At 42.8% G+C, this 27,633-nt stretch overlaps 2 protein-coding genes across 13 annotated transcripts in view; one reads left to right on the forward strand and one right to left on the reverse strand.

Moving 5' to 3' along the window:
• The window catches only part of LOC309860781 (uncharacterized protein), a 130,669-nt gene that overhangs the window by 34,976 nt on the left and 68,060 nt on the right, over positions 1–27,633 (forward strand). The gene's annotated exons all lie outside the window — the stretch shown is intronic.
• Positions 2,704–4,914, reverse strand: HSPB3 (heat shock protein family B (small) member 3). The gene has a single exon (XM_082724676.1). It carries the CDS (start codon positions 4,786–4,788, stop codon positions 4,336–4,338), a length of 453 nt encoding a protein of 150 aa, XP_082580802.1. The 5' UTR covers positions 4,789–4,914; the 3' UTR covers positions 2,704–4,335.

The raw sequence follows: 27,633 nt of genomic DNA on the forward strand, positions 1-27,633 counted from the left end.
CTCTCTCTCTCTCTCTTTCTCTCTCTCTGACAAATGAGTAAATAAAATACTTAAACAAAAACAAAAAGAAATATTTGATCCACAATCTACAGGAAAAGAAAAATCCTGGAGAAGTTTAAGAGAACTGACTTTGCACTTAAGCCAATAAAAAATTAGATAAAAATATAAGATGATATTAGAATCCATAAAATTTGAAGGCAGTCTGGAATACATATGCAGTAGATGCTGCAGGACTGTGTGATTTGCCTGGCTCCCCCCTCCCTCAGCTCTGGATTTGGGGTTGTGGTGGATACAAACCCTGTGTGCCTTTCCATCTGCCTTCTTCTTCCTGAGGGTCTCCCCTGCCTTGCAGCCCAGGCTGCTGCCACCAGAGCCGCTGCCAAGACTCCTAAGGTGGCTGGAAGCCACGTTGAAACCCTGAGCCTGTGTTTCTCACTCTGAGTGACCCCTAACCATGCTGTCAGCATGTCTCCTAACCATGTCAGCATGACCCCTAACCATGCTGTCAGCATGTCTCCTTTTGCTGTCAGCATGGATGAAACGTCACACCGTGGGGTATGACATCTGGTTTTCTGAGCAGCCATGAAGTCTTTGGGTGATACACCCCAGAAGTGCAGGAGAGTCTGTTCCCTGTGAGCTAAACCTTGACTAAGGGGAAACAGGAAATAGTAGGGACCATGCAAGCAAGTTCCCTCTTTTTTTTTTCTTCCCTGTGGATTGCTTTAAGATTTTATTTCTTCCCAAAGATCTTCTGGAGAAGTTCCAGGTGCTAAGCCAACATCCTTGCCAAGAGCCTGCTTGAGTCTCTTCATAGCTCATCGAGCCATGGTGGTCAGCATAGTAACACATCACCTCACTTCGCTTCCCGTTTTTTTCTCGCCTCTTTCCCCCTATTTCCTCACTTTTACTGTTCTGCACTTGCACTTCCCAAATAAAGTGTCAGCACTTCAATCCATGTTTCAGGCTGTATTTTAAGTTTGTCCAAAAGAGCTGTAACAACAGTACTCACTTCACAGAAGTGCTGGATATTTTCCCCTCAGTCCACAGGAGTCACTCTCCACTTTTTTTCTACCCTGCGCCCTGCTCTGGGAGGCTGTGGAACCAAATCAACAGGGTGTCCACGCCCTCCAGCTACCACTTACGTCCCACCAGTGGGCCATCCTGGTAGGATATTAGAAGGATAAATATTTATTTTCCTGACACCAGGGAGAGGTTATCTGGGGCTGTTTGTATCATCAAAAGAAAGTCACAGCTGGTGGTCTCCTCCATCTGACAATCTTGATTCCTGAGACCCTCTTCCTCCTCTCATCTCTTTGGACCCAGGGAACAGAACAGCTGCACACTGCTACACTCAGGTTATACACTGTCCCCTACAGCTCTTCTTCACCCTGCCCACTCCTGTGAAATCGATCTCTTTACAAATAAATTATTCAAATTTGAATTATTCTAATTTTGACATTGCTGTTTCCTATTAGGACCAGTACTGAAAAGGAATGGTTAAATTATGTTTTATATGGGTTGGAATAGTGCATAGCCATTACAAATCAACTTCTGTTTGGTATAAAAGCAAGAGATGCAGTTTAAACACATACACACACACACACACACACACACACACACACACACACACACACACACTTAAGAAGATAAGCAGTCAGAGTTCTGGAGGAAAACAGAATTCCATCACCTGAAAGGGGATCTAAGGAAGGGACCATTGAGGGGAAAGCAGACCACGTAAGAGGAATCGATAGAGGATGATGAAGACCGGGGACAAGAAAGGGCAGAAAACACAATCGTGCCAACTGCTGATGGGGCAAAAGGAAGAAACAGCATTAGGATACCTAAGCCCAGTCCAAGCGGGAGGCCTGGAGAAATAGTCACTTCTCCAGAGGTGTAGTCAAGGAGAGACACAGGCCTGCCAGTACCTCATCCCAGCAGGTTGACAGAAGGAAATGCCCTGAACTTTGTCCTCTCCTGCCCACGAATCCTCTCTCCAGTCTCTGGCCTCCGGTCAGCACTTCCATTGTCTGAAGCCAGCTGCTGGAAACTAGAGTGATGGCAGCTCGTGGGGGTCAGCCTGCTTGGGCTCAGAATGGGACTGGCAAGGATGAGGGATGGGTTTGGGTTGGCACCACATGAGGCTGGCAACAGACAGTAACCCGAATGATTGGGGCATCAAACTCCATGCAAATATAATCCTAACTTTGTGAAAAGTGATATATGTATTTATGCATAGGGGAAGATGGAACTAGAGATTTGAAGTAGCAACCTCATAGTAATAAGAGAATTTTTAAAAATTTGTTATAGCGTTTTATATATTTTCCAAATCAAAATGGTTATGTAATACTTTTAAATATACCTTAAGGAAAAATAATGCTAATTGGATGAGGTGGTTATTTTAGTGTTCCTCTTTAAAGGAGAAGTTTCTATTGGTTGCTCCTCATGGTAAGAATTTTACTTCTTGGGGCACCTGGTTGGCTTAGTCAGTTGAGCCTGTGCAGTTGAGCATCTCCCTTCTGCTCTGGTCATGATCTCGGGGTCCTGGGATCAGCCCCATGTCAGGCTCCTGGCTCAATGGGGAGTCTGCTGTCCCTCTGCCTCACCACCCACTTCATGTGTGCTGCACTCTCTCTCTCATTCTCTCTCTCTCAAATAGATAAATAAAATCTTTAAAAATAATAATAATAATTTTATTTCCTGAATTTTCCCAGAAGTAGGATCTTCTCTAGAGTAGAGATAAGGCCAAATGAGAGGGATGTTTTTATTGATTGGTTTACTCTCAAAGCACTACTTTGTTTCCCTACCAACCTGCCAATCATTGAGAAAGAATAATCTAAAGTGGGACAAATGGCATCCCAGGTCTAATTGTATTAGATGGAGTCCCATTAATTATGATCATCTTTGTAATGTAGCAAAGCTGGTCTGTGATATTTACTTTGTCAAACAAAATTTCTTATGCTGCACAAACCTCAGTGAATAAGCATTAACATTCAGCTTCAAAATCTTTGCAATTTAATTATATTGTAAACATCTCTCCAATTATGTTTGCTTTCAAAACACTTTTTAGAACTGTTTGGTGTCTTTTTCTCTTTCCTTCGTGTCTTTTACATTGTCACTCAAACAACAAAGCGCTGTGGAGGAGGACAGGGGTGTCGTCAGTGGCCTGCGTCCATCCTGGCTCTTTGCACACCCAGTCCCTTCTATTCCCAGCACTGTGCATAGGCTCGCTGGCCGCACACATGGGGTACAGGGTAAAAGTGGCCATTTCCTCCTGAGAAATTTTTAGCATGTACAGAATGAGATAGCAAATCTTTGGAATGTCACAGACCAGCTGTTGATGGCAATATTCCTAAAGCAAATCCTTAACCTCCATCAGTGTCTCAGCACTTCTCAGCCCCTGTGCAAGCTCTGGCCTGGGAAACTCTACTACCTGCCAGGCTATTTAAAGCAAAGGATTATGCAGAGACAGCAGATGCAGTATATTTTGCTGTCTTCTAAAATCTAAAATTCTAAGTAGCATCAAAGATTGTAGAGTAAAACTCTTTGAATTCAGTAATTATACTTTCTAAAGTGGTTTCCTAAACTTAATACAAAATTATAAGAATATGAGTCAACATATAAGTTTGTAACATTGCATAAATATCCACAGAACATATGCTGTTGTTAAAAATACATCAATCCAGCACTCAGTTTGACTTTTTAAAAATGAGGTACATATTTAGAACTTTTTTTTTTTTAAATAAAATTTACATCTGAAAATTCCAGCATTACATTTAAGGCAGTAACAGCTGTAATGAATCATAAATACATTTCAGGCCCAATTCCTAAGTGCTGTATTTCAACTTTCAGACTCTATATTTACAGATTCCACTTCAATTAAAATTCATTGAAAAGCTTGTCAAAAAAAAAAGAAAAAGAAAGAAAAGCTTGTCAAGTGAAGGGAATCACAACTTTTTTTTAGCAATATAAAAAGTTTTCATAAAATGGATAAGAAATTTATATGGCTCTTTTGCCATCAAGTATTACAAATGCAGTTTCTGGGACATTTTTTGGAGTAATGAAGAAATAATTCTGAATCTTCACTAGAATCCACATTGTCTCCTAAACTGTCAGTGTTTCAGGTGTTAGATTAGCATCCCTTTGATCTATAGAAACATTTAACAATTTTCCTCTCTGAGTAAGAATAACAAACACAACCTCAACATACCAGGAACTATGTTTCTATTTTCAATCTTATAAAAGTCATTTCAAATATGGTTAATACAAACAACCCCTTGGTACCATTGGCTGAACTATAATGTTCCTCCTGCCGTATGAACAGGAATTGATAAGATTTCACTGAGTTCCAGCTGGCTCCTTTACTTCCACCACCAGAATTCCATCGTGACAGAGGACGGCCGACAAATCTTTGGTTTCGATGCCATCTGGCAGTTTATACTGTCGGGTGAAACTTCTTGAGATAAAACCATGCTCATCCATTCTGGTTCCATGCTGAGCCTTGATCAGCAGCCAGCCTTCGAAGGTCTGAATGATGATATCTTCGGGGAGGAACTGGACCACGTCCAGCAGGATCTGGAAGCGGGATTTGCCTTCTTGGGCCGGCATCTTGGCCTCTGAGTCCACCGGAGGAAGCTGGGCCTCCCTGGCTTGTCTCAGGTCCACAGTAGTTGGCCCCGGCAGTGCATACAACGCGTGGTCCAGCCTGCAGTCTTCCAAGCCTCGAGCTTCAAACTCCTCCTGGTAGCGCACTGGCGTCTCGATGAGGTGCCTCAGGATGATTTTTGCCATGGTTGGAGGCAAAACCGGTATTGAACAGCTTTCCTTCAGTCTGTGTTCGGTCAGAGGCGAGCCCTTCCAGTTGCCTACTGACTAGGTTACCAGTTGTAACCCTGCGCAGACGCGACTACTTCATTAGGCCTGAATCATACCACCACACACCCACTCTTGTCTTTTCACACACGCTGACAATGAACAGCTATTTATAGGGCATGGTTCGAAGTTGCATTTAGCACACAGCCCGCTCAAGCTGCCCAGACAAGGATAGTCCTTACATTCTCAGTTATCCTTGGCAAGTGTGTCTGCTTTGCTTGCCTCAAGAGAAAAAAAGACTCAGAATCAGAAGCAGCATTAAAAAAAAAAAAAAAAAATCTCTGAGTGTGTGTCTGTCCTTGAGCTATAGTGATCTAAGGGACTGTGGCTTCTTAGAACAGTCCAAAGATGTGCACTCATTTTATAATATGAGCTAAGACTGCATTCGTCCTTGTCCCCAAGTGCAAAGCTGGGAGGGATGAATGTAGCTATAATTGACTAGGAGTTAAGACACACACACACAGATACTCAAATCTCCGACATGTGACCAACTCTCACCCCTCTGTTCTATGCATTTTATTTTCTTTCATCTTTTCATCATGTGTCCTTAAGGGACATCTGAGCCAAGTCTTCTGGGCTTATTATATCTGATTTATCAAAAATGAGATCACATGACTAAGTTAGATAATGATGTCAAACCTTAGATGGAAGTGGGCAGGGGCATAGAGTGGGGAACTTAGCAATGGAAATAAAGCCACAGGGGAGAGTAAAATGTTAAAGCATTGAACTATTTGATAGTAAAGCCCAGAAAACTAAGGATTAATCTAGTTGTAGCTCTGCTATTAAAAGGCAAATAAATGACATGCAGTTTCTTAATTATCATACCCTTTATATTCAACTTACATTAAAAAACAAATGAGGCAACTCTATCCATTGTTGGAGAAGGATTTCCAAAACATGCTTAATAAAAAGAAAAGTCCAGAACAGCATATAATATGCTACTATTTATGCTTTTTTAGTAAGTAGGTATTTGCTTATATAAATAGAACCTCTCTGGAAGATATGTGGCTGAACACCACGGAACACCGGCTGCCTCCTGTGATGATATCAGTACTTGGGAGGCAGGGGCTGGAGGGACACTGACTTTTTACCGTAAAACACGTTTGTGCTTTTTATTCCTACAGAGTGTGTAAGGTACAAATGCACAAGAAGTTTTAAAATGTAAAAAACTTCCACTCCACGGAGATTTGTATTTTCTAGAATGGGTGGGGTCAGGAATACCTTTCTTTAAAATCATATATCCATTTTCTTAGAATGATAGAAAAATGTCTAAAAAAGTAAGTGTCAGAAAACAGAAGGGAACGACATCCCTTGGGTCCTTTTTATTACTCTAAAAACCTCTACAGACATTTTGGTATGTACTTAAAGAACATGCTTTAATAATGCTGTTTACACTCAGCTTTTTTGACCTGCACTTTACAAGTTGGTGGCCCTAGAGAGGAACATGTACTCTTTTTTTTTTTTTTCTTAAAGACTTTTTTATTTACTTGAAGGAGAGAGAGAGAGAGAAAAACGAACAAGCAGGGGGAGGGGCAGAAGGGGGAGACTTGCTGCTGAACAGGGAGCCTGTGGTGCTCCCTCCCGGGACCCCTGGATCATGACCTGAGCTGAAGACAGACAGACACTCAACCAAATGAGCCACTCAGGCACTGGAACATGTACTCTTTTAGATATTTTAATGTCCTCTGACTCATAAAATATTGAGAGCTGTTTTCATCAGTGCTATTCTGAGGGGTAAGTCAAGAATAGAGCACACTGCCTGTGGCAGGAAATAGGTAAGATATTAAGGATTTGGCTTTAAAATACTTGAAACAGCCAAGGCAAAATTGAGCAGGTACAGAGGTTTTTCATATAACCCCCACCCCATATAGGCATAGCATCCCCCATTGCCGGTAACCCCACCAAAGTGTTACATTTGTTGCAATTAATGACTCTGCATTGACATGATGACCCACGGTGTCCATTAGGGTTTGGTGGTGTGCATTGTGTGGATTTGGAAAAATGTATAAGGGCATGTACTCACTATTGTAGTATCATACAGAGTAGCTTCACCACCATAATCTTCTGTGCTCTACCTGTTCATCCCTCCCTCCTCTGACCATGCTCTAAAAATTGCTATAAGAAATGAAGCCTAGGGTGCATGGGTGGCTCAGTGGAATAAGCCTCTGCTTGATCTTAGGGTCCTGGGTTCAAGTCCCACATCAGGCTCTCTGCTCATCAGGGAGCCTGCTTCCTCCTCTCTCTCTCTCTTTCTTTGCCTGTCTCTCTGCCTACTTGTGATCTCTCTCTGTCAAATAAATAAATAAAATCTTTTTAATTTTTTTAATTAAAAAAGAAAAGAAAGCCTATTTAAAGAACTTAAACTGAAAACCTAAAAACTAAAACTGCTCTAAAAAATAAAATTAGGGGGTGCCTGGGTGCCTCAGTGGATTGAGCCGCTGCCTTCGGCTCAGGTCATGATCTCAAGTTCCTGGGATTGAGTCCCACATCGGGCTCTCTGCTCAGCAGGGAGCCTGCTTCCCTCTCTCTCTCTCTCTCTCTCTGCCTGCCTCTCTACCTACTTGTGATCTCTCTCTGTCAAATAAATAAATAAAATCTTTGAAAAAATAAATTAATAAAACTTTAAAAAAACCTGCAAAGATATTATTCGGGTGGGCAGAGAAAAACGTATCTAGTAATCTTGCAGTTTATCGCCTCCAGGAACCTTGAAAATAGGCAAGGAGGACCAGGTGTGAGAGGTGTTTCCACGTGGGATTGTGTGTATGACTTGCTGCGGTTAGAATCGAGTATCAGCATTTCTGATGCAACACGCAAGACCTCTCTCGTTTTCCCAAAACTGCCCTTTGATCCTGCCCACCCCTGAACTGCCCTGCATCTCATCAACTACCTCGACCCTTTCTCCCTTTGGAGAATCTACCAGGCTTCCAAACTGGTCTTTCTGCCCCACTTCTTGCCCTACTGTCCTTCCTCCCTGGGTTGTTTATGTTTTTGTTTTCTCTATAAACCCAGTATAATACTTCAAATGCATTTTCTCTTCCTTGTGATTTTCCTAATAACATTTTCTTTTCTTTTCTCTCTAGTTTACTTTATTATAAGAATACAATATAATACATATAACATGTAAAATGTGTGTTCATCAGCTGTTCATGTTATGGGTAAAACTTCCAGTCAATAGAGGGCTATTCGTAGTTAAGTTTTAGGAGAGTCAAAAGTTATACTTGGATGTTTGACCATGTAGGGTGTGGGTACCCCTAAGCTGCCACAGCCAAAGGTCAACAGTACTCAGTCCCTGCTGGCCTCTTCCCCACCTCTTCTCTTGATCCTATGATCCAGCCACACTGTCTGCCCTTGAAGACAAGCATATTTCTTCCTTGTTCCCGTTGTACTAGAGACCCTCTTGTTTTGAAAGTTCCACTCTCAGAATGTCTCAAGGTTGCCCTTTTTGTACCATTCAGGCTTCAGATCAAATGTCATCTCTTCAGGCAGGCCTTTCCTGACCATCCAGCGAAGTCGCCCACCTGTCACTCCATTACAGTACTCTGTTTTCTCTTCTTCACCATGACCAGTATGGAAAGCCATCTTACTCATGACTTTACACTCCAGTTGGGCAAGGCAGACAATGGCAGTCTGAGGTCAGAAACTTAGGGCTTGCTGTTGCATCCCTGCACCCAAGACAGCACCTGGAAAGTGATAGGTAAAAAGACGTCACACTGCTATAGATTTTGTACTTCTTATTTCACTTGGTCCTTGATGCCGTTTGGCCATCCTTCCGTGTACTTTGATCAGCTTCTGCAGTTTCTCCAAAGGGGATGCTATAGATGTCTTCCACTCCTCTGGCCTTCCCTTGTGGCCTGATCTCACTCTCCCAATGAACTGACTTCCCTGAGGCCTTGTACATTCACACCCAGACATTGCAGAGGAAAAGAAGCTTCCTCTACCCTTTTATCCCTGGCCTGTGATTCCCTTGTCCCCTCCCTCCTCCTCTGGACTTTCATCCAGCCACTTACCCCTTCCTGGGTATTCTCCAGTCTTTCAGTATCCACATTCCAGCAGCCTAAGGTCAAGTATGTCCCATCTTCTTAGAACAAGACTTCCTAGATCTGCTGTCACCTTCAAGCTAGTGACTCTCATCCCCTTCCAGCCCCACTCCTTGGATCTGTAGCCCAGAGTCAGTGGTCACTCTCCACCCTGCTGCAGAATAACTTTTGCCCTACTGCCAACTCCACCTGGGTTAGGTCGAAGTCAGCCTCATTGTTAAGTCTATACTTCATCTTCCTGCACCTTCAGCATTTGACCTAAGCTTCTCATCAGGAAAGAACATGAACTGTTTTATTCCTAGCTCCCTTGAGAGGGCTAGCAGAGTTTTATTTTATTCCATGAATTCTCAGTGGGGACGATCACCCACAAGGGGACAAAAATTGGTCCTTATAGAGAAAAAAAATGCATGTAATTTAAGATTATGTAAAATCTTAACTATTAGATAATGGTTTGTGGCCCTCCAAAGGGCCACAGTATACAAACAGACATGTACACACTCACAACACAAACAGACATGTCGTGTATCTGTGGTATTAAAATTTCACAGGGGACAGGGAGGAGCATTAGGTAAAAAAGGTCTCAAAAGACTTCTTGGGGTGAGCAGCACAGTGCAATAATAAAACAGGTGGGAAGAACTGCTCTAGTTGGCCTCATGACTTGCTCTCCTGGACCCTCATGGACAGGGGCTTATTTGGGGATTTCAGTAACAATTAGGCTTGGAGTCTGAGAAGCTTCCCTAGGAGGAGTGATCTCTCAGGGATGAGATGGGCCACAGAGTGGGGCAAATGAAGCTTTAGGCACGGAAGGTAAGGAGGTGAGGGACTTGGAGTGTTCCCTGTCCTGGAATGGCATGTTGCAGGGCCTGGAGCTAAAACTGGGTGATTGCAGGACGCAGAGGACTTGGTGTGGCTGCTGTGTAGATTACAAAGTACAAAGTGGGGACATGAGGCTGAGAGGTGAGCAGGAGCCAGCTTGTGGAGAGCCTCGTGTGTCATTTTTGTTGGGACAACAGGACATTGTCAAAGCTGTCTCAATTTTTACCGGTTGCTCTAGGAATGAACCAGAATCCTATTTTAAAGTTAATACTATTTTTTTATCTCTTCAAAATCAAGATTTTTGTGAAAGATTTTTGCTGAAGATTTTTGTTCTATGTTTCCAAATTAAAGTGTAGGTTCTATTCTGGAATATTGGAGTTACCTTTATGAAGACCCAAGTCAGTGCCTTTTTTACTTTTTACTTTTCTGATAAGACCCACAAAAAGAAATTTGGTTAGCCTCCGCATAGAGTGTGCAAACCTATGCACATTCTAGGCACGAAACACTTAGCTTTACTACATGTGATCCACTCTGATGGTCTCTAGTCAATTCCACTGAGCTTAACAGTGAGCCTTGCAACTCACTAAGTTTATTTCACAACCCCCAAATCAGTCACAACCCACAGTCTGGAAAACAGTTAATGTTTTACGTTATTAAGCAAGGTCATGTACCATCTTTGTGGGGTGAATTACTTTTCTGCAGAGAGATTGTAATGGTCCAAACTGGTTTCCCTTCTGTGCCGGTGGTAAGACATTGAGTAATGCAGGAAGTGAGAAGTGCAACAAGACCAAACAGCACAGCTTCGGTCAAACATGATGAGGTTAAGGTAGACAAGAATGGAGCATAGATTTAGCAGCAAGGGTGTCTTTGATTTAACTAAGGGGAGAATCAGAGGCAAGGCAGGGGCAGAAGTTAAACTGCAGCTGGCTGAGGAGTGAATATCACATACAGACTACAATTTCGAGGAGCCAGGTGGGTGGGGATGGAAAGAATTCCCTAGAGCCTGACATAAGGTCTGAAAGGTTTGTTTGGTTTTAATTAGATGCTTTTAAGAAAATTGACTGTTAGTCTGATGGAAAGGAGAGAACTGGTTAGCAAGTGTTTCTGAGGGGGGCACAGCGGATAGTGCTGAGAACTGGATGGCCCATATCCTGTTTTTTTTTTTTTTTTAAGATTTTATTTATTTATTTGACAGAGAGAGATCACAAGTAGGCAGAGAGGCAGGCAGAGAGAGAGAGAGGAGGAAGCAGGCTCCCTGCTGAGCAGAGAGCCCAATGCGGGACTCGATCCCAGGACCCTGAGATCATGACCTGAGCCGAAGGCAGTGGCTTAACCCACTGAGCCACCCAGGCACCCCCCCCCCATATCCTGTTTTAAACATTTTTTTTTTCAATCAAGAAATGGGCAGAGGGCATGAACTGACATTTCTGCAAAGAAGACATCCAGATGGCCAACAGACACATGAAAAAGTGCTCCACACCACTCAGCATCAGGGAAATACAAATCAAAACCACAATGAAATACCACCTCACCCCAGTCAGAATGGCTAAAATTAACAAGTCAGGAAATGACAGATGCTGGCGAGGATGCGGAGAAAGGGGAACCCTCCTACACTGTTGGTGGGAATGCAAGCTGGTGCAACCACTCTGGAAAACAGCATGGAGGTTCCTCAAAATGTTGAAAATAGAGCTACCCTATGACCCAGCAATTGCACTACTGGGTATTTACCCTAAAGATACAAACATAGTGATCCAAAGGGGCACATGCACCCGAATTTTTATAGCAGCAATGTCCACAATAGCCAAACTATGGGAAAAGCCTAGATATCCATCAACAGATGAATAGATAGAGAAGATGTGAGGGGTGTGTGTGTGTGTGTGTGAATAATGGAATACTATGCAGCCATCAAAAGAAATGAAATCTGGCCATTTGTTTGTAATAATGTGGATCGAACTAGAGGGTATCATGCTGAGCGAAATAAGTCAATCAGAGAAAGACAATTTTCATATGATCTCCCTGATATAAGGAATTTGAGAGGCAACATGGGGGGGTTAGAGGGTAGGAAAGAGAAAATGAAACAAGATGGGATTGGGAGGAAGACAAACCATAAGAGACTTTTAATCTCACAAAACAAACTGAGGGTTGCAGTGGTGGGGGGCGGGGAGAGGATAGCTGGGTTATGGACATTGGGGAGGGTGTGTGCTATGGGGAGTGCTGTGAAGTGTGTAAGCCTGACGATTCACAGACCTGTACCCCTGGGGCTAATAATACATTATATGTTAATAAAAATATTAAAAAATAAATAAAACATTTAAAAATTTTATTTATTTATTTGAGAGAGAGAATGAGTGAGAGAGCACAGAAGCAGAGTCCCCATTGAGCGGGTCACCCGATGTGGGGCTTGGTCCCAGGACCCTGGGATCATGACTCAACCGAATGAGCCACCCAGGCATCCCTAAACATTTCTTTTAAAGAATTTTCCTTCTGTCATCCTGAAGACATAAATTACGTCTTGTTCCACATTACAGCCTAGAGTCTACTAGGCTTTGGGGGAATTAAGAAAGGGACTATACGCATGCTTTGCGTAAACAAGAGTCAAGGGCCTCTGCTACCCAGAGAGACATTCGTGAAATGACAACAGACTGTAGCAGCATCTAGAAGGAGGTACAGTGACAGCCAAGTTGCAATATGCATCCTTGCCCACAGGGACCCCAAGATATTTAAAGGGAGATTTGATTAAACCTTACTGCAATCCGTAGGGTAGAGTCAGCTCTGCAATGTTAGCCTTATGACTATTAAGAATTATACTAGATAGGAGCAGTAATAAGCACAAATACATTTGAACAGGGTTTGAGAGGCTGGAGAACAGTCTTCCTAAGACACTGATTGGATCACAGGGTCCTTCCTTTGATCAAGTACCCGGGTGGTTTTAGGCTCTCTCATATGAAAACTATTGCTGTTACATAAATGTAAATTTAGACAGAATTGTCTAATTCCACATTTATAGAATTTCCTCCATCAAATATTCCAAACTCTTAAGTCTGGGGTTCAAGACCTCCACCAATAGGGCAAAAATTTTAAAAAGAGAATGTTGCTCTGCAAGGTCCCTATCTTCCGACTAACTTCTCTGCTGTCCTCCAAACACTCCTTCTGCTTCGCCTCTGGCCCCCACCCCATCCCATGCTATTTCTTTCAACTTAGACATTATAATAATATAATAATGGAATGCTGAATAATGACCCTCCAAAATATGCCCATGTCATACTCCCTGGAATCTGTAAATGTTCCCTTATTTGGTAAAGATGTTATAGATGTGATTAAGTTAAGGGTGTTGATATGAGGAGATTACCCTAGGGCCCAAATGCCACCACAGGTGCCTTTATAAGAGAGAGGCAGAGAGAGATTTCACACACACACACACACACACACACACGTGTGCGCGCATGCCCACACACATGCAGGAAGGCGGAGCACAGAGAAAATGGAGCAGAGAGACATTGCAGATGCTGGTCTTGGAGGTTAGAGTGTTGGGGTCACTAGTCAAGGAATCCCAGCAGCCACTAGACCCTGGAAGAAGTAAGGAATGGATTCTCCCCTGGAGCCTCTGGAGGGAGGCAGCTCTGCCATTGGACTACTGGCCTCCAGGGCTGGGGGAAGATAAACACCTATTGGTAAACTAGGCAATTTGTGGTAATTTGCTGCAGCAGTCACAGGAAACTATACAGATGCCCTCAACTTCATCTTACCGCTGATGCTCTGATGGTCTTCCTTTAAGAGTCAATCCTCCTTCTCCCTACAGAGTGCCCATGTATCTTCAGATGAAAATGATTGTCCTGTACTTGCTGGGGATGAGGTTTACCTGGAACCTTAGTTCTAAACTCCTGGGTCTAATTTTACACATTATTAAGCTAGGTACTATGCTAGGAATCATGGGACATAGAGCAGGTGTTCAAGAACTAGTGAAGGAGAAAAGCTTTGAAAGATTCTGCTCATTCAGTTGTGCTCTTGACCCTTCAGGTCCCCAAGCCTGAAGAGACCACCTATGTCTTCCAATGAGGATGTTGCCATCCTAGAATCAGGTTCATATGGCTCTGCTCAGGAATGGGCATGTTAGGGGCAGGAGTTCAGATCCAGAATGAACTCCCACCATGTTTACTCTGCCTTCGCCAAGTCCTTCTTGCTGGGTTCACCAAGGCACCCACTCTCAAGTTCATCCCTGCTCCTGCTCCTGAATACTGTAACAAAGGCAGATGACACATCAACAACCTCACCCCACTGCTACCCCACTTCTAGGGACGCCAACTTCCCTAGACCCTGTGGCATAGCCACACAACTGGGTATCTGTCTGCCCTCTTGAATCTTTAGCCAGATTCCAAATCATAGCCCTTCCTACTCTTAGAGTTAGCCCAATTTGTAAAGCTGAACATTGGCCAAGATGTTCTCCTCTTGTTGCTATCTTCCTGACAGCTTCCACAGTCCTTCTTAAGGCCTGCATCCTGTCCTGAATCTTAACCCATGGCTGGGGCCAAAGTACTCCTCTAGAGCCCATCTGTTCTTTCTGTGGGTCCAGATCCTACTTTCTATGTCCTCCACCTGCTAGCCAGGATCCTGCCAGACTGTCTGCCTTCTGAGTTAACACAACACCTGGGATCATGACCGGACATGGAATGAGGGTCTGTAACCATCGCTGAAGCAGCTACACCCTTGGACTTAGTGGAACCTTCAGTGTAGCCAGTGAGAGCAGACAGATAGGCTACCTGCCCCACCTCATGCTTCTTTTCCTGACATTGATTTTTTTTTTTTGAGCACCAGTGGACCTTGATCTTGAAACAAGTATGTGTACTTGGACCCATCTCATCTCTTACAGATCTACTATTCATGGTGATTAAGAATATGGAACAAGGGTGTATCCTTTGGCATGTTACTTCTCCTGAGTATATTGCAATTTCTTCATCTTTACTATGGTTATAATAACAAAACATTCATTCCAGAGATGTTGGGAAGATTGGATTTGATTCTGGCCATAAAGCATTTTCCCTATAAGGCATTGTGCTAAGTGATCAATAAATAGAAATGTTTTTAACTGCCTCTCTAGATCCATAAGCCTGGACACTTGGAAAGTTATTTGTTGTCTGTCAAAAACTTCAATCTTTTTTCTCCGCTAATCTTTAGAATCCTCATGAAATAACATACAAATCCAGTTTTCTAGAGTGATACAGCTTACTGAAATCCAGATGGTATTTATATAAACTCTTGGATACAGAAGAATGCTTTTGAGTGTCACTGAGTGTTTGGTGCAAGATTTTACCTCCAAAATAAGACATATACCTTCAAAATGGCCCATATTAACATCCCCATTTAAAAAGATGGTTTCTAAGATGCCAGAAGTTCCTTTCAGTTGCAAGGCAAAAAAAAAAAGGGGGGGGGGGCGGGTAGGCATGACATATTAAGTTTCATATCAAGTTTCAGACTTGAAATCAGCAGAGATCTTCTCAGGATCTGTACTGAGCTGTAAAACTAAATCCAGATGTGATGTGACTTGGTGGTCTGAAACTGAAGCCAGGAGGGGTTTCATATTTTTATGTGATAACTGCCCTCTGGTGGGAGTGACTAGAATTACACTGATAAGAGATTAGTACCTGGGGCACCTGGGTGGCTCAGTGGGTTAAAGCCTCTGCCTTCGGCTCAGGTCATGATCCCAGGGTCCTGGAATCGAGCCCCACATCGGGCTCTCTGCTCAGCGGGGAGCCTGCTTCCCCCTCTCTCTCTGCCTGCCTCTCCATCTACTTGTGATCTCTGTCAAATGAATAAAATCTTTATTAAAAAAAAAGAGAGAGAGAGATTAGTATCTGAAATTCTAAATGAGCAATTCTTATTCCTCTTGTTTTTTGACTTTATGTTCCAAATAAAAGTCCTCATACACTAAGCCCATTTCATAATTTGGTCAAAACTTTGCAGCTTTTAGGTCATTCTTATTGGGAGGGCAGTGCAGGATGAAGATTGGGAAATTTTTGAAGAATAAATGTTTAACCCTTGCTTTCCAGTTTAAAACTACCAAGTTCTGGGGTACCTGGGTGGCTCAATTCGTTAAGCATTTGCCTTTGGCTCAGGTCATGATCTCAGGGTCCTGGGATCTCTGCCCAGCAGGGAGCCTGCTTCCCCCTCTCTCTCTGCCTGCCTCTCTGCCTGCTTGTGATCTCTCTCTCTGTCAAATAAATAAATAAGGGGTGCCTGAGTGGCTCAGCGGGTTGAGCCTCTGCCTTCCGCTCAGGTCATTATCCCAGGGTCCTGGGATCGAGCCCCACATCAGGTTCTCTGCTCTGCAGGGAGCCTGTTTCTCCCCTCCCCCCCGCCCCTACCGCCTGCCTCTCTGCCTACTTGTGATCTCTGTCTGTCAAGTAAATAAATAAATAAACTTTTTAAAAAATTATTAAAAAAATAAATAAAATACATTTTTTAAAAAAAGAAAAGAAAGAAAACTACCAAGTGTAAACTATGCTGGTTCTACCTAAATATACCTAAAGAGGCATCATAGTAACGTGAGTAAAGGAAGGAACAGTTTTTAGAGACATAAAGACCTATATTGAATCCTCACTCTGCTCTTTATTTTCTGCTTGGTCCAGAGCAAGTCACAACCTTTCTTTTTTCTTTCTTTTTTTTTAATTGTGTTATGTTAGTCACCATACAACACATTATTAGTTTATGATGTATTGTTCCAATATTCATTGTGTACGTATAACACCCCATGCTCCATGCACTGCATGCCCTTCTTAATACCCATCACCAACCTCACCCATCTTCCCACCCCCACTCCTCTAAAATCCTCAATTGGTTCCTCAGAGTCCACAGTCTTCTATGGTTCGTCTCTCCCTCTGATTTCCCCCCACTTCACTTTGCCTTTCCTTCTCCTAATGTCCTCCATGTTATTCCTTATGTTCCACAAGTAAGTGAAACCTTATGATAATTGATCTTCTCTGCTAAGTCATGACAATTTCTAAGATTTAATTTTTTCTTAGCCAGGAAAATGGGAAGAATACCTATACCTTTTAAGGTTATTTTGAGGATTAGAAGAGATACCATTTAGAATAGAACCCAGCACATAAGAAGTGTTCGCTAAATGTTAGATGTTATTATTGGTAACACACAGGAGGAATGAAGCTCTTTGAGGGGAAAGCTGACCCACTTCACTCAGTAGCAGCTATTTTGCAAAGAACAGCATGTAGCATTTCTTTAAACATTAATCAAGGTCTTGGCAAATATAAGATGTTACTGGGTAACTCTACAAGTCACTAATTCTGTACAGACAAGGTTCAAATCAAGCCAGACCCCAGGAGAAATGTACTAAAGCTTCCCTATCACACCAGGACTGTCTTTATCAACTATGATCAAATGATTTTTTTCCCTTTTCCACAATTTGCTTTTAAGCCCTTTGGTGGTATTAACATTACTTTTTAGTTGCTGAGCTACTAAGCTTGAGAAACTCAAGGCTGCTTTTTTAACCTGAGGGTAATTCCCAAGAAATATTTACTGTAGCTTGCTCACAAATGGTTCTTGGGGATTTGTGAGTGATTTCTTCCACAACATAATTTAACTGAAAAGCCAGATAAGGATGCCAAGTTAAATAAAATGCAGGATTGGAGATAGGAAGGCGGAAAGTAGCATGAAGGACCAGCAGTCAGGGGCAGAGATAAAAACCAAGATCCTAACTAGCTTTGTAACCCCAGGCAGATCAGTATAGCCTCCATGAACCTCATTTTCAGCTGGGGGAAAAAAATGGACTGGACTGAATTTATAAGGTCTCTTTTAAGTTTAAGAAAAAGGAGGGGAGAAGAAAGGAAAAAGCAAAGACTTAGGTATTGTACTGGTTATATACAGTCCGCCCGAGTGCTTTCCAAAACGTGATAATTTTTCTCCTTGTGCACACCCATTTATCAACCCCAGCAACTCCTTTCCTTTCCATTTCATGGTACCATCTAGGGTTGCCTTATCTGCAGCACTGAAGGCTGGCAAAGGAGCAGGTGCCTCAAAAGCACGTGTCATATCTGAGGCCCCTGCCATCAGATAGGAGTTGATAAATAGGTGTCTTTCCTCATAATATTGTGAAAGAGATTCCCATGTTTCTACACTATTCCCCTATACTCTTGGAAGACCTGCCTTGCATGTCCCCTTCTCTGAATGCCTAATCCATTGGCACTCATGGCTGCACAACTACCATGTGGTCTTATCCCCAGTCCAGGTGACTGGACCCAGGGTGGACCATTGACCAGAGCTGAGCCAACTGTGTTCTCTTGGGGGTATGGAATTGAGATTCTGAGACATTAGGACCTTCTTGACCCTTGGACTGAAGTGGGCACAGAGTTGAAGTGGCCATTTCCTTCATGAGAGGGCCAAGGCAGAGAAGGTCCATCTGTGTGTCTGCCTCACTCTTTTTTCTCAGAAGGAAATAGCAGAAATGAGAATGTACACAGCCTCAGAGAATAGTTGCTTTGAGTTAGGAATGCTATAGAAACCAAAAAATTGCTAAGAACCAATTTCCCAAGCTACTTTGTATACTGTGCTCTGTGAAACATTTGTATCATTTGGATAAAATTGTCTTTAGTTCTAGAGCTAGTATGAGTAGGTTTCTGTTAGCCTTTAAAAAGCAAATACTTACTGGCAAAAGAGCTTTGAGGAATTTATTCTGGGGCTCAAGACCCCAATGAGTCCATGACTTGAAGGACTAACTCTAATAGAGAGTACTTCAGACAAAATATAAGCTATTAGAGATGTATTTGGGGGCAGAAGGATCTTCTTGGGGTCCCTGAAATTTGTAAGCAATTTCCTGAGCCATCTTCCTGGCCTTGGTGGGAATTCTAGAGGAACATTCTTGGCTAAATTGTCTATGTCATTTGCAAAGCAGAGAGTATAATGAAGATCTTAGATCTTGTAGATGGAAAAAATAATTCAAACTCAAGGTGATATGCATTAGCTTATTGATCACAGAAAGAATTAGAGAGACCACTAAGAAACTGAGTATGTGGATTGTGTCAACAGGTGTGGAACCCCTGCTTAGTCCTTTAATGGTAATAACCACTGGGGATTAATAAAAATTTGTATTAGAAATTTACCACCTACAAGAACTTGTCAGTAATAATCAAAGGGCAGGACAAACCCCAGTGGTTTGTATTAGCATGCGAGGGATACATTCAGACAGGAGTCCTCACAGTGGACTCTGCTGATGATGCTTTTTTTCTTTTTTCTTTTTTTTTTTTTAAGGTTTTTTATTTATTTAATTGACAGAGAGAAATCACAAGTAGATGGAGAGGCAGGCAGAGAGAGAGAGAGGGAAGCAGGCTCCCTGCTGAGCAGAGAGCCCGATGCGGGACTCGATCCCAGGACCCTGAGATCATGACCCGAGCCGAAGGCAGCGGCTTAACCCACTGAGCCACCCAGGCGCCCCTGATGATGCTTTTTTCTTAAGTCCCAAAGCAAAATGCACCATCTCATGGTAAATTCATGGGCTTCATAGACTGAAGGATACAAAATCAACAGACCTCTCTCCTTAAGAGCAGTGCCATGTCAGCACTTTAGCACAGAGTAAACTCTCAAGTGTTCATTTCTTCTACAAAACATTAACTACCACCCCTCCACCACGAAGCATTGCAACAATCTAGCCATCTCTTAAGCATCTCCTTGTGATAACATCTTGGTCTTGCAGCATGTGCTTTTATGAACTGCATTACATTCATTTCTCACAGCACTGTACAGTACTTCTCCAACTCCTGAAAGATGTAGACTTTTATATTCTACTACCTCAAGACTGTACCCCCAAAACCTGTCTTTACACATCCATCACCTGAATCTCCTCCTTCCTATTCTTCCTGCAAACACACACATCCCACTTGACCTTTACCCACTGAACTGTTTCCCCAGATTTCAAAACACTGTTCCTAATTCAGGTCACTGCATTAGGTGTGTCAGCCAGGTTCCCAGCAGGAAATAGTTCATCTGCAAGCTGAGTAATTTTAGGAGAGTTCAAAAAAAGGAATACTACAGAGATGGGCAGAACTGGGGAGAAGCGCAAAGATCATGAGATGCCCCTAGGACAGGCAAGAGCAGGAAGTTATTATAAGCATTAGGTCTGGAGAAGTCAAGGAGAGGAGGTAGCTGCTGGAACCGAGAGTGAGAGCTTTTGACAGGTCCAGCAGACAGGAGGGAGGCCCTTACTACAGACACATGGGCAGACTACTGTGACCTGAGAGGGGAGGAGCTGGGAGAAGAACTACCTAACCTCACCCCCCAAACACACCACATTGCCTCGCATTGACCAGGCCTCTCAGGAAGCCAGAGGTGAGGGGCCCATTGATGTAATCCATGTGGTCAGTGTCCCTGAGCGCAGAGCAGGGGAGGGTGGCTCTGGAGGGCATTGAAGGAGAGCTAGCAGGTGTTCATGGTGATGAGGTTTCACCATCTACCAAAATGCCCAGCAATAATAAGTCAACCACACACTCAAGTTGGGACCCATGTGTTCCCAGGAAGCCGACCCTGACATGGCATCAGTGCGCAGGAGATACATTCAGGGTCAGCACCTGTGGTTCAAGACCTCTGAACATCAGCACCCACGGGAGAAAAAGGCCTGAAATCTGTCTTGTTCCCTTGTCACAGTGGCCCAAGGTCTCAAGCAGAGAAGCTTCAGCTTTGATTCCCAATGGAGGAGTATATTTACCTTGGCCCTTTCTTATCAGTTTATGAATGTGTACATTCTCCATACTTGCCAGCACAAGTGGACTAGAGTATGAACAGCATGTATGATATCAACCCCTGGAAGGCAAAAAATGATTCTTTTGGGGTGGGGGAGGGTGAAAAAGTCTTAGATATTACTATGGTGTGTGACCCTTCAAAGGGCCATGTCACACAAACAGATGTACAGTGTATCTGACATAGTAAAACTCCATGAAGTGGGGAATGTGAAGAACAGAATTAGGGAAAAATATAGCATAAAAGGCACACACCACCCCCTGGAAAGTTCCAGTATAACTGCAAAGCCTCTGCAGTGACCCAGCAGACATAAGCAACATTTCCAACCCCAGCCTCCAGCATCATCTGCAGGACTTCTAGGGACCTAAGTAATAAAGCTTTCCTCTGTTTTACTCTCTAGAATAAGATCATATATCACCAAGCCAGAACCCACAACTCTGTGGCCAATGTGAAGAGGCTAAAACTGGCCAAACCTATCACATGATTCCATTAATTCATGAATTCTTGCTCTGTGACACAGACATCTGATACTTTCCATGACCCAAACTTGAAATAAGCCATTACTCAAAGAGCCCATCTTTTTTTTTTAAGATTTTATTTATTTATTTGACAGACAGAGATCACAAGTAGGCAGAGAGGCAGGCAGAGAAAGAGGAAAGGAAGCAAGCTCCCTGCTGAGCAGAGAGCCCGATGGGGGACTTGATCCCAGGACACTGGTATCATGACCTGAGCCAAAGGCAGAGGCTTTAACCTCCTGAGCCACCCAGGCGCCCATCTTTAATGGAGTAACAGTATTAAGAGATCTGGGTCTGGGGCTAAGGGTGTTCACCATTTCCAGGCCATTTCTATAGTCTGTGCTGGAATATACATAAACTAGTTTTAGAACATTTTCATCATCCTAAAAGAAAACCTTGTACCCATCAACAATCACTCCCCATCCCCCCACTATTACTCTAGATACATTTTTATTTCAGTTTCGCACTGTTTAGATTTGTTGAATGTGGCATGCAAGAACACAGCCTAGTTTTAGGAGGCGTTTCTTCCTGGGAAAACTCTGGAGTGCCATAAAAGAGATCACAACACTCTCATTCCTACCCAGGGTCATTTTCACTCTCTGCTCTACCCTACCTTCCAGAAGAAAGTTCTCTTTTGGAATAAGAGACAAGCAGGAGGTAAACCTAGCCCACCACCCCTGGGTTCCCTGCCACACCAGTGGGCCCTCAGGAGCCATTAACACATGAAACCGTGCCCCTGGCCACAGCTGGTAGAACCAGAATTGGACATCCTACCCAGCTAGGCCAGAGCCCTTCCTTGATAATTCAGAGAATCTGAGGGGAGTAGATTTTCACAGAGAAGAGATAAGATAGAAAGGAAAGGGGTTTTTGTCAGTTTTCTAGCACTCACACTGGATCCATTTGTGGTGGACAGAATTCTTAAGTGGTTCCTAAAATTGCTGTCCCTGGTGTCTACCTGTTTAACCCCTTCCTCCTTGAGAAGGACTCATGAATATGAAATGTCTCTCCTGTGATTTTTTGTTGTTGTTGTTGTTGTTATATAGCAAAAGGCATTGTACAGATGTAATTAAGGCCCTTAATCAGTTTATTTTGAGTTAAAATGGACATTATTTCTGGTGGGCCTGGCTTAAATGGGTGAAAAAGCCTTAAAAACAGCAGGGAAATGCTCCTGCTGGCTCACAGAAGACAGCAAACATCACACAGTGAACTTCCCATAGGAGCTGAAGTCTCAGCTCCTACATGAACTTCTCAGCTCATGTAGGAGCTGAGACTTCAGTCCTACAACTATAAAGAACTGAATTCTGCCAATAAACAGCCACGTGGGGATGGAGGAAGGCCCTGAGCTTTGAGTGACAGCCCCAGCTGACTTATTGATTGTAGCCCGTGAGCCCCAGCTCATCTGAAACCAGAATCTTGACCCACAGAAACTGTGAGAGTATTAACTTGTGTTGTTCAGGCCACCAAGGTTGTGGCAGTTCGTAACACAGCAATAGATAACTAATACACCACTAGTGTATTACTGGGTTTAAAAAAACAAAACAAAACATAGTTTGGCACTTTGAGAAATCATGACTTTCTACTTGAGTTAATTAACAATGGTTAATTTTATTTCAACCAGAGAGTCCTAATACCCATCCTTCTAGTTCCTTACTTAGGGTTCTCCAGAGAAACAGAACCACAGATTATCTACCTATGTACTATTTATAGTTTCTATGTTTATGATTGAAGCAATTAAGCAAAAAAGTCAAAGATAATTTTCCGTAAGATTATTATCTCAAAGTAACATATTTGAAGAGAAGTATGCTTTCTTCTAATGAGGTTACAAAAAGGAAAAAATAGGTTATTTTTCAAAAATATGCTTCATCATGCCTTTTGGCACCAACTGGATAAAGTAATGAACATGTTCCTCTATTTGGTGACCTCCAACCTTCAAATTTTAACCGGCTTTACAAGGACAATACCTTGTGGAGGAAATTCCCAGCCCCTCCTCTTCTTAACCACAGCAGTGAGCCCCAGAGGCCATTTTGTAAAAGATGAGCCCGCCCTCCTAGGCCCAAACCCTCCCTTGGTAATTTGGGGAGCAGATACCTACAGGCCCTCCCACAAGTAAACTCTCTACATAAATGCTCACAACAAGGGAACTTTGATTTCTTGGTGACCATGGCAGCCATGGAAGTATACTGTTCACTTCTCAAGAAAGGCCTGGAATCAGGAAGTGCAAGAACAGTCCACTGACAGCTTCCAGTGGCTAACACCTGCAGAATCAAACTTTTGAGCCCAGGCCAGCCTGGTTCCAGGTCACCCCTACCTAATGACTGTGCACTAGAGGGCACTGACACCTGGACATTTCTGCCAACACAGAATACCTCTAACAGATAATCTTCCCTCTGGAGCTCCCCTCAGGTCTATATCGTGGTCTGAGGCTCTTCCTGCCTGATCCTGATTCCTCCCCACTCTCCTGTCAGGTCTGCATCCTGGTGTGAAAACTTCCCCGGCCCAGTCTACCTTCCTCTTCCTTTTCTCTTTCACGGGACTTAAATATCAACAAACCTCTTATGCTCCTAACTCCATCTCAAGGTCCCCATCACAGAGGATCCAGCTAATTCAGTGGCCATAGTCTTAGGATTGAAGAGAAGAGGAAACCAATCTGTATGTAAATAAAAAGAGAGGAAGCTGAGTACTGTTAGCTTCCCAATACCTGTTTCCACTTCCTCCAGAGATCTGAATGCCTTTTTCATCCATGATTTCCATGGGACACTATTAATAAATTGAGTTAGGTTTTTACTCTTTTGTCATAAGGATAACTAACTGATGTGTTTTTGACATCCTTTTCAAAAAAGAAAGGAGAGGGATACCTGTGTGGCTCAGTTGGTTGGGCGTCTGCCTTCAGCTCAGGTCATGATCCCAGAGTCCTTGAGTCGAGTCCCGCATCCCACTCCTTGCTCAGGGGGGAGTCTGCTTCTCCCTCTGCCTGCCGCCCCCCCCCCCTACTTGTGCTCCCTCTCTTTCTGACAAATAAATAAATAAAATATTTTTTTAAAGGGGGGGGAGAGTTAGGGTCACAAAACCACCACCCTAATTATACCCCTTACATAGCTCTATTAATATTCACCCCTAGCCCACCTACCATCCATATCATCAGTCTGAAACAGATGGAAAATCACCAAGAAAATTCCTCCAAGACAGAGTGGAAGAAGGGACATGGGGAAGGAGATCATTAACACTAATTGTGATAATCATCTTATACTATGGAATAAAGGGGCATTTTCAGCTAACTTAATCAAAAAGAAAAAACATAAATGTGTAACTGAAGCAATTAAAAATAAGCTATTTTAAGAAATGAATTTGCTGGTTCTGCAGGCAGCAGAGGGGATAAGATACAGAATATATTTCTATGTTCAGTGACCTTTAATATTTAAATATATTTTAGCAGCATACATTAATTCAGTACCTACTATGTACCAGGTCTGGAAAAAGCATTGGTTACACAAAGATGAAAGACTCATCCCTTAAAAGCTCAGAAGCATGCAGGAGCAAATAAATGAAAAAGAAGTCTGGAGATAAACCCTCAGAAGGAAATTTCCTTTACTTAGGTTGTATTCTTATTAGTAAAGAAAGGCAGGGACAAGAGAAGTTTTCCAAAGAGTTACTGAAGCATTGGAGCAATAATAAAATACATCATTTTTTAAAATGGGAATTCTTTGAAAATCAGGCACATTTTGAAATGAGTAAGAGGAATAACATACCAAATGTAACTACAAAGATATACCAAGAGAAGAATGAAAGATCCCACACCAATGTCAACAGGAAATTGCCTTGAGCCTATGCTGCCTGAATTCCTCCTGAGAGGTTTACATGGGCTGCACCACTGGTGAGAAGTCCCCTAGAAACTAAGCCCTCCATGGACAATTTCATATCAGTTTTCTTCAATCTTACAGATGGAGACCACAGTCTAGCCACCATGGTCTACCTTCCTCAACTCCATTTAAATTCCATCTCAATTTCTTTGGACAGTAGTAGTCATTTACCAAGATGGCTCCCAAAGATCCTTGGTTCCACACAGTTGGTTGTATTCTGCCACATTAAATAGAGCTGACCTGTGCAACTAATAGGATATTGCAGAAATGACAATGTGTGATTTCTGAGGTTGGTTACAAGAGACATTGAGGCTTTCACCTTACTCTCTCTCTTTCTAATTATTCCCTGTGAGGGAATCAAGTCACCATCATCGCACACTGCGAGGAACTGAGGACTCTTTCCAACAACCAGCACCACGTGAAGGGACCATTTTGCAGAAGGATCCTCCAGCCCCATTGAAGTCTTTAGATGACTGAGCCCTGGCAACATTTGAACTGCAACCTCATGGGAGAACCTGAGAGAACCTGGGAGAACCTAGTCTGCTTCTTTCTGGGTGGTGTAGAGAAACCTGGAAACCTGGAAATGGGATTCTCTTAAAGCAGCGAATCTCACTTTGCTGCAGAGTGGCCTTGACTGAGGTAGTTAGGTTCTCTTCTTCCAGGTGGCTGGGATGAACTGCGCTCGGCTCTGGCTGTCACTTCTCTTCGGTCATTTAAAAGTCCTTCTGTGACCCTCTTACACTGTCGATGGGCATGCAAGCTGATGAAGCCACTCTGGAAAACAGTATGGAGGTTCCTCCAAAAATTAAAAATCAAGCTCCCCTACAACCCAACAATTGCACTACTAGGTATTTATCCAAAGGATACAAACATAGTGATCCAAAGGGGCACCTGCACCCCAATGTTTATAGCAGCAATGTCTACAATAGCCAAACTATGGAAATAGCCCAGGTGTCCATCAACAGATAAATGGATAAAGAAGAGGTGGTATATGTATATACAATAGAATATTACTCAGCCATCAAAAAAGAATGAAATCTTGCCATTTGCAATGACATTGATAGAACTAGAGGGTATTATGTTAAGCAAAATAAGTCAGTCAGGGAAAGACAAATACCGTATGATTGCACTCATGTGTGGAATTTAAGAAACAAAACAGATGAACATAGGGGAGGGGCAGGAAAAATAAAATGAGAGGAAAACAGAGAGGGAGGCAAACCCTAAGAGACTCTTACCTGTAGGAAACAAATTGAGAATTGCTGGAGGGCAGGTGGGGGGATGCGTGCTGGGCATTAAGAAGGACACTAGAAGGGGCGCCTGGGTGGCTCAGTGGGTTAAGCCGCTGCCTTGGGCTCAGGTCATGATCTCAGGGTCCTGGGATCGAGTCCCGCATCGGGTCACTGCTCAGCGGGGAGCCTGCTTCCCTCTCTCTCTCTCTCTGCCTGCCTCTCCACTACTTGTGATTTCTCTCTGTCAAATAAATAAATAAAATCTTTAATAAAAAAAAAAAAAAAAGAAGGACACTAGAAGTAATGAGAACTGGGTGATATAGGTAACTGATGAATCACTGAATTCTATCTCTGAAAGCAATAAAGCAGTCTATGTTAATTAAATTGAATTTAAATTAAAAAAATTTTAAAGTAAAAGTACAGGGGGAGAAAAAGAGTCCCTCTGTGGACTTTCCATTTACCTACTGTGGCTTTCTAATCTTCTTGAGGCAAACATGAATAGAAAAATGCTTTGTGTGATCTCACAACTAAAAGAATAGACCTTTCCAGTATTGTATGAAGAATGACTTCTAAAAATATTTGTGTTACAATATACTCGGTGGATAGAAAGAAAGAAGGAGTAAGGATCATACAAAGCTAAACAACCCAGACTCCTGTAATTTTTAATTGCTATGAAACAAATTGTTCTAACACCTACAGGTCTAAAACCATAAACACTTACTGTCCTAGTTTCTGTGGGTCAAAAATTCAGTAGTGGCTTAGCTGAGTGTTTCCTCCCAAGGTGGCATGATGGAGGTTGCAGAGTGAATGGGATCACATTATTATTGTTCAAATAAATCCACCACCTCTCCTCTCACATCCTGTATGTCGTGAGAGGGAATTCTTTGTTCTGAGAGGGCCGGACAAAGCCTGCATCGTCTGCCCCTGACTACCTCTCCAAGACCATCTACTTAAAATGTACCAGATTTAGGCACCTGGGTGGCTCAGTGGGTTAAGCCTCTGTCTTCGGCTCAGGTCATGATCTCAGGGTTTTGGGAGTCCCGCATTGGGCTCTCTGTTCAGTGGGGAGCCTGCTTCTTCCCCTCTCTCTGCCTGCCTCTCTGCCTACTTGTGACCTCTCTCTCTCTCAAATAAATAAATAAAACCTTAGAAAAAAAATAAATTAAATTAAAAATAAAATGTACCAGATTCATATACTTTGCCTCAGCAACAATAACATCTAATGGCTTATAGCCCTCAGAATGTCCCCGACAGTTCTTAGGAATTGATAACATCTCATTTAATCCTCACTCAAATCCTATGAAGCTATATTACTATTATCCCAACTGGGGGGGATGAAGTTGGAGATTAGTTTTCAATATATGAGGGGTGTAAACATTCAGTCCATTGCACTAAGATCCTCATTTGAAAACTATAGTAATCTCACGTAGTTTAATATAAGTAATATACCTCATTGGGCTTTATAGAAGCAGATGATGAGACAGATTCTGGGGTGCAAGATATTTGCTGGGGGTCAGTGCCAATGAAAAGTGATGAAGCAAGATTGGGTGGAGGGAGAAGTCAAACAGCAAGG

Source organism: Mustela nivalis (assembly GCF_964662115.1).
Source record: "Mustela nivalis genome assembly, chromosome: 3".
Classification (NCBI taxonomy): Eukaryota; Metazoa; Chordata; class Mammalia; order Carnivora; family Mustelidae; genus Mustela; species Mustela nivalis.

What these genes read in the sequence shown, in the direction of transcription:
- HSPB3 (XM_082724676.1), bottom strand. Translation starts at nt 4,788, where the DNA reads ATGGCAAAAATCATCCTGAGGCACCTCATCGAGACGCCAGTGCGCTAC.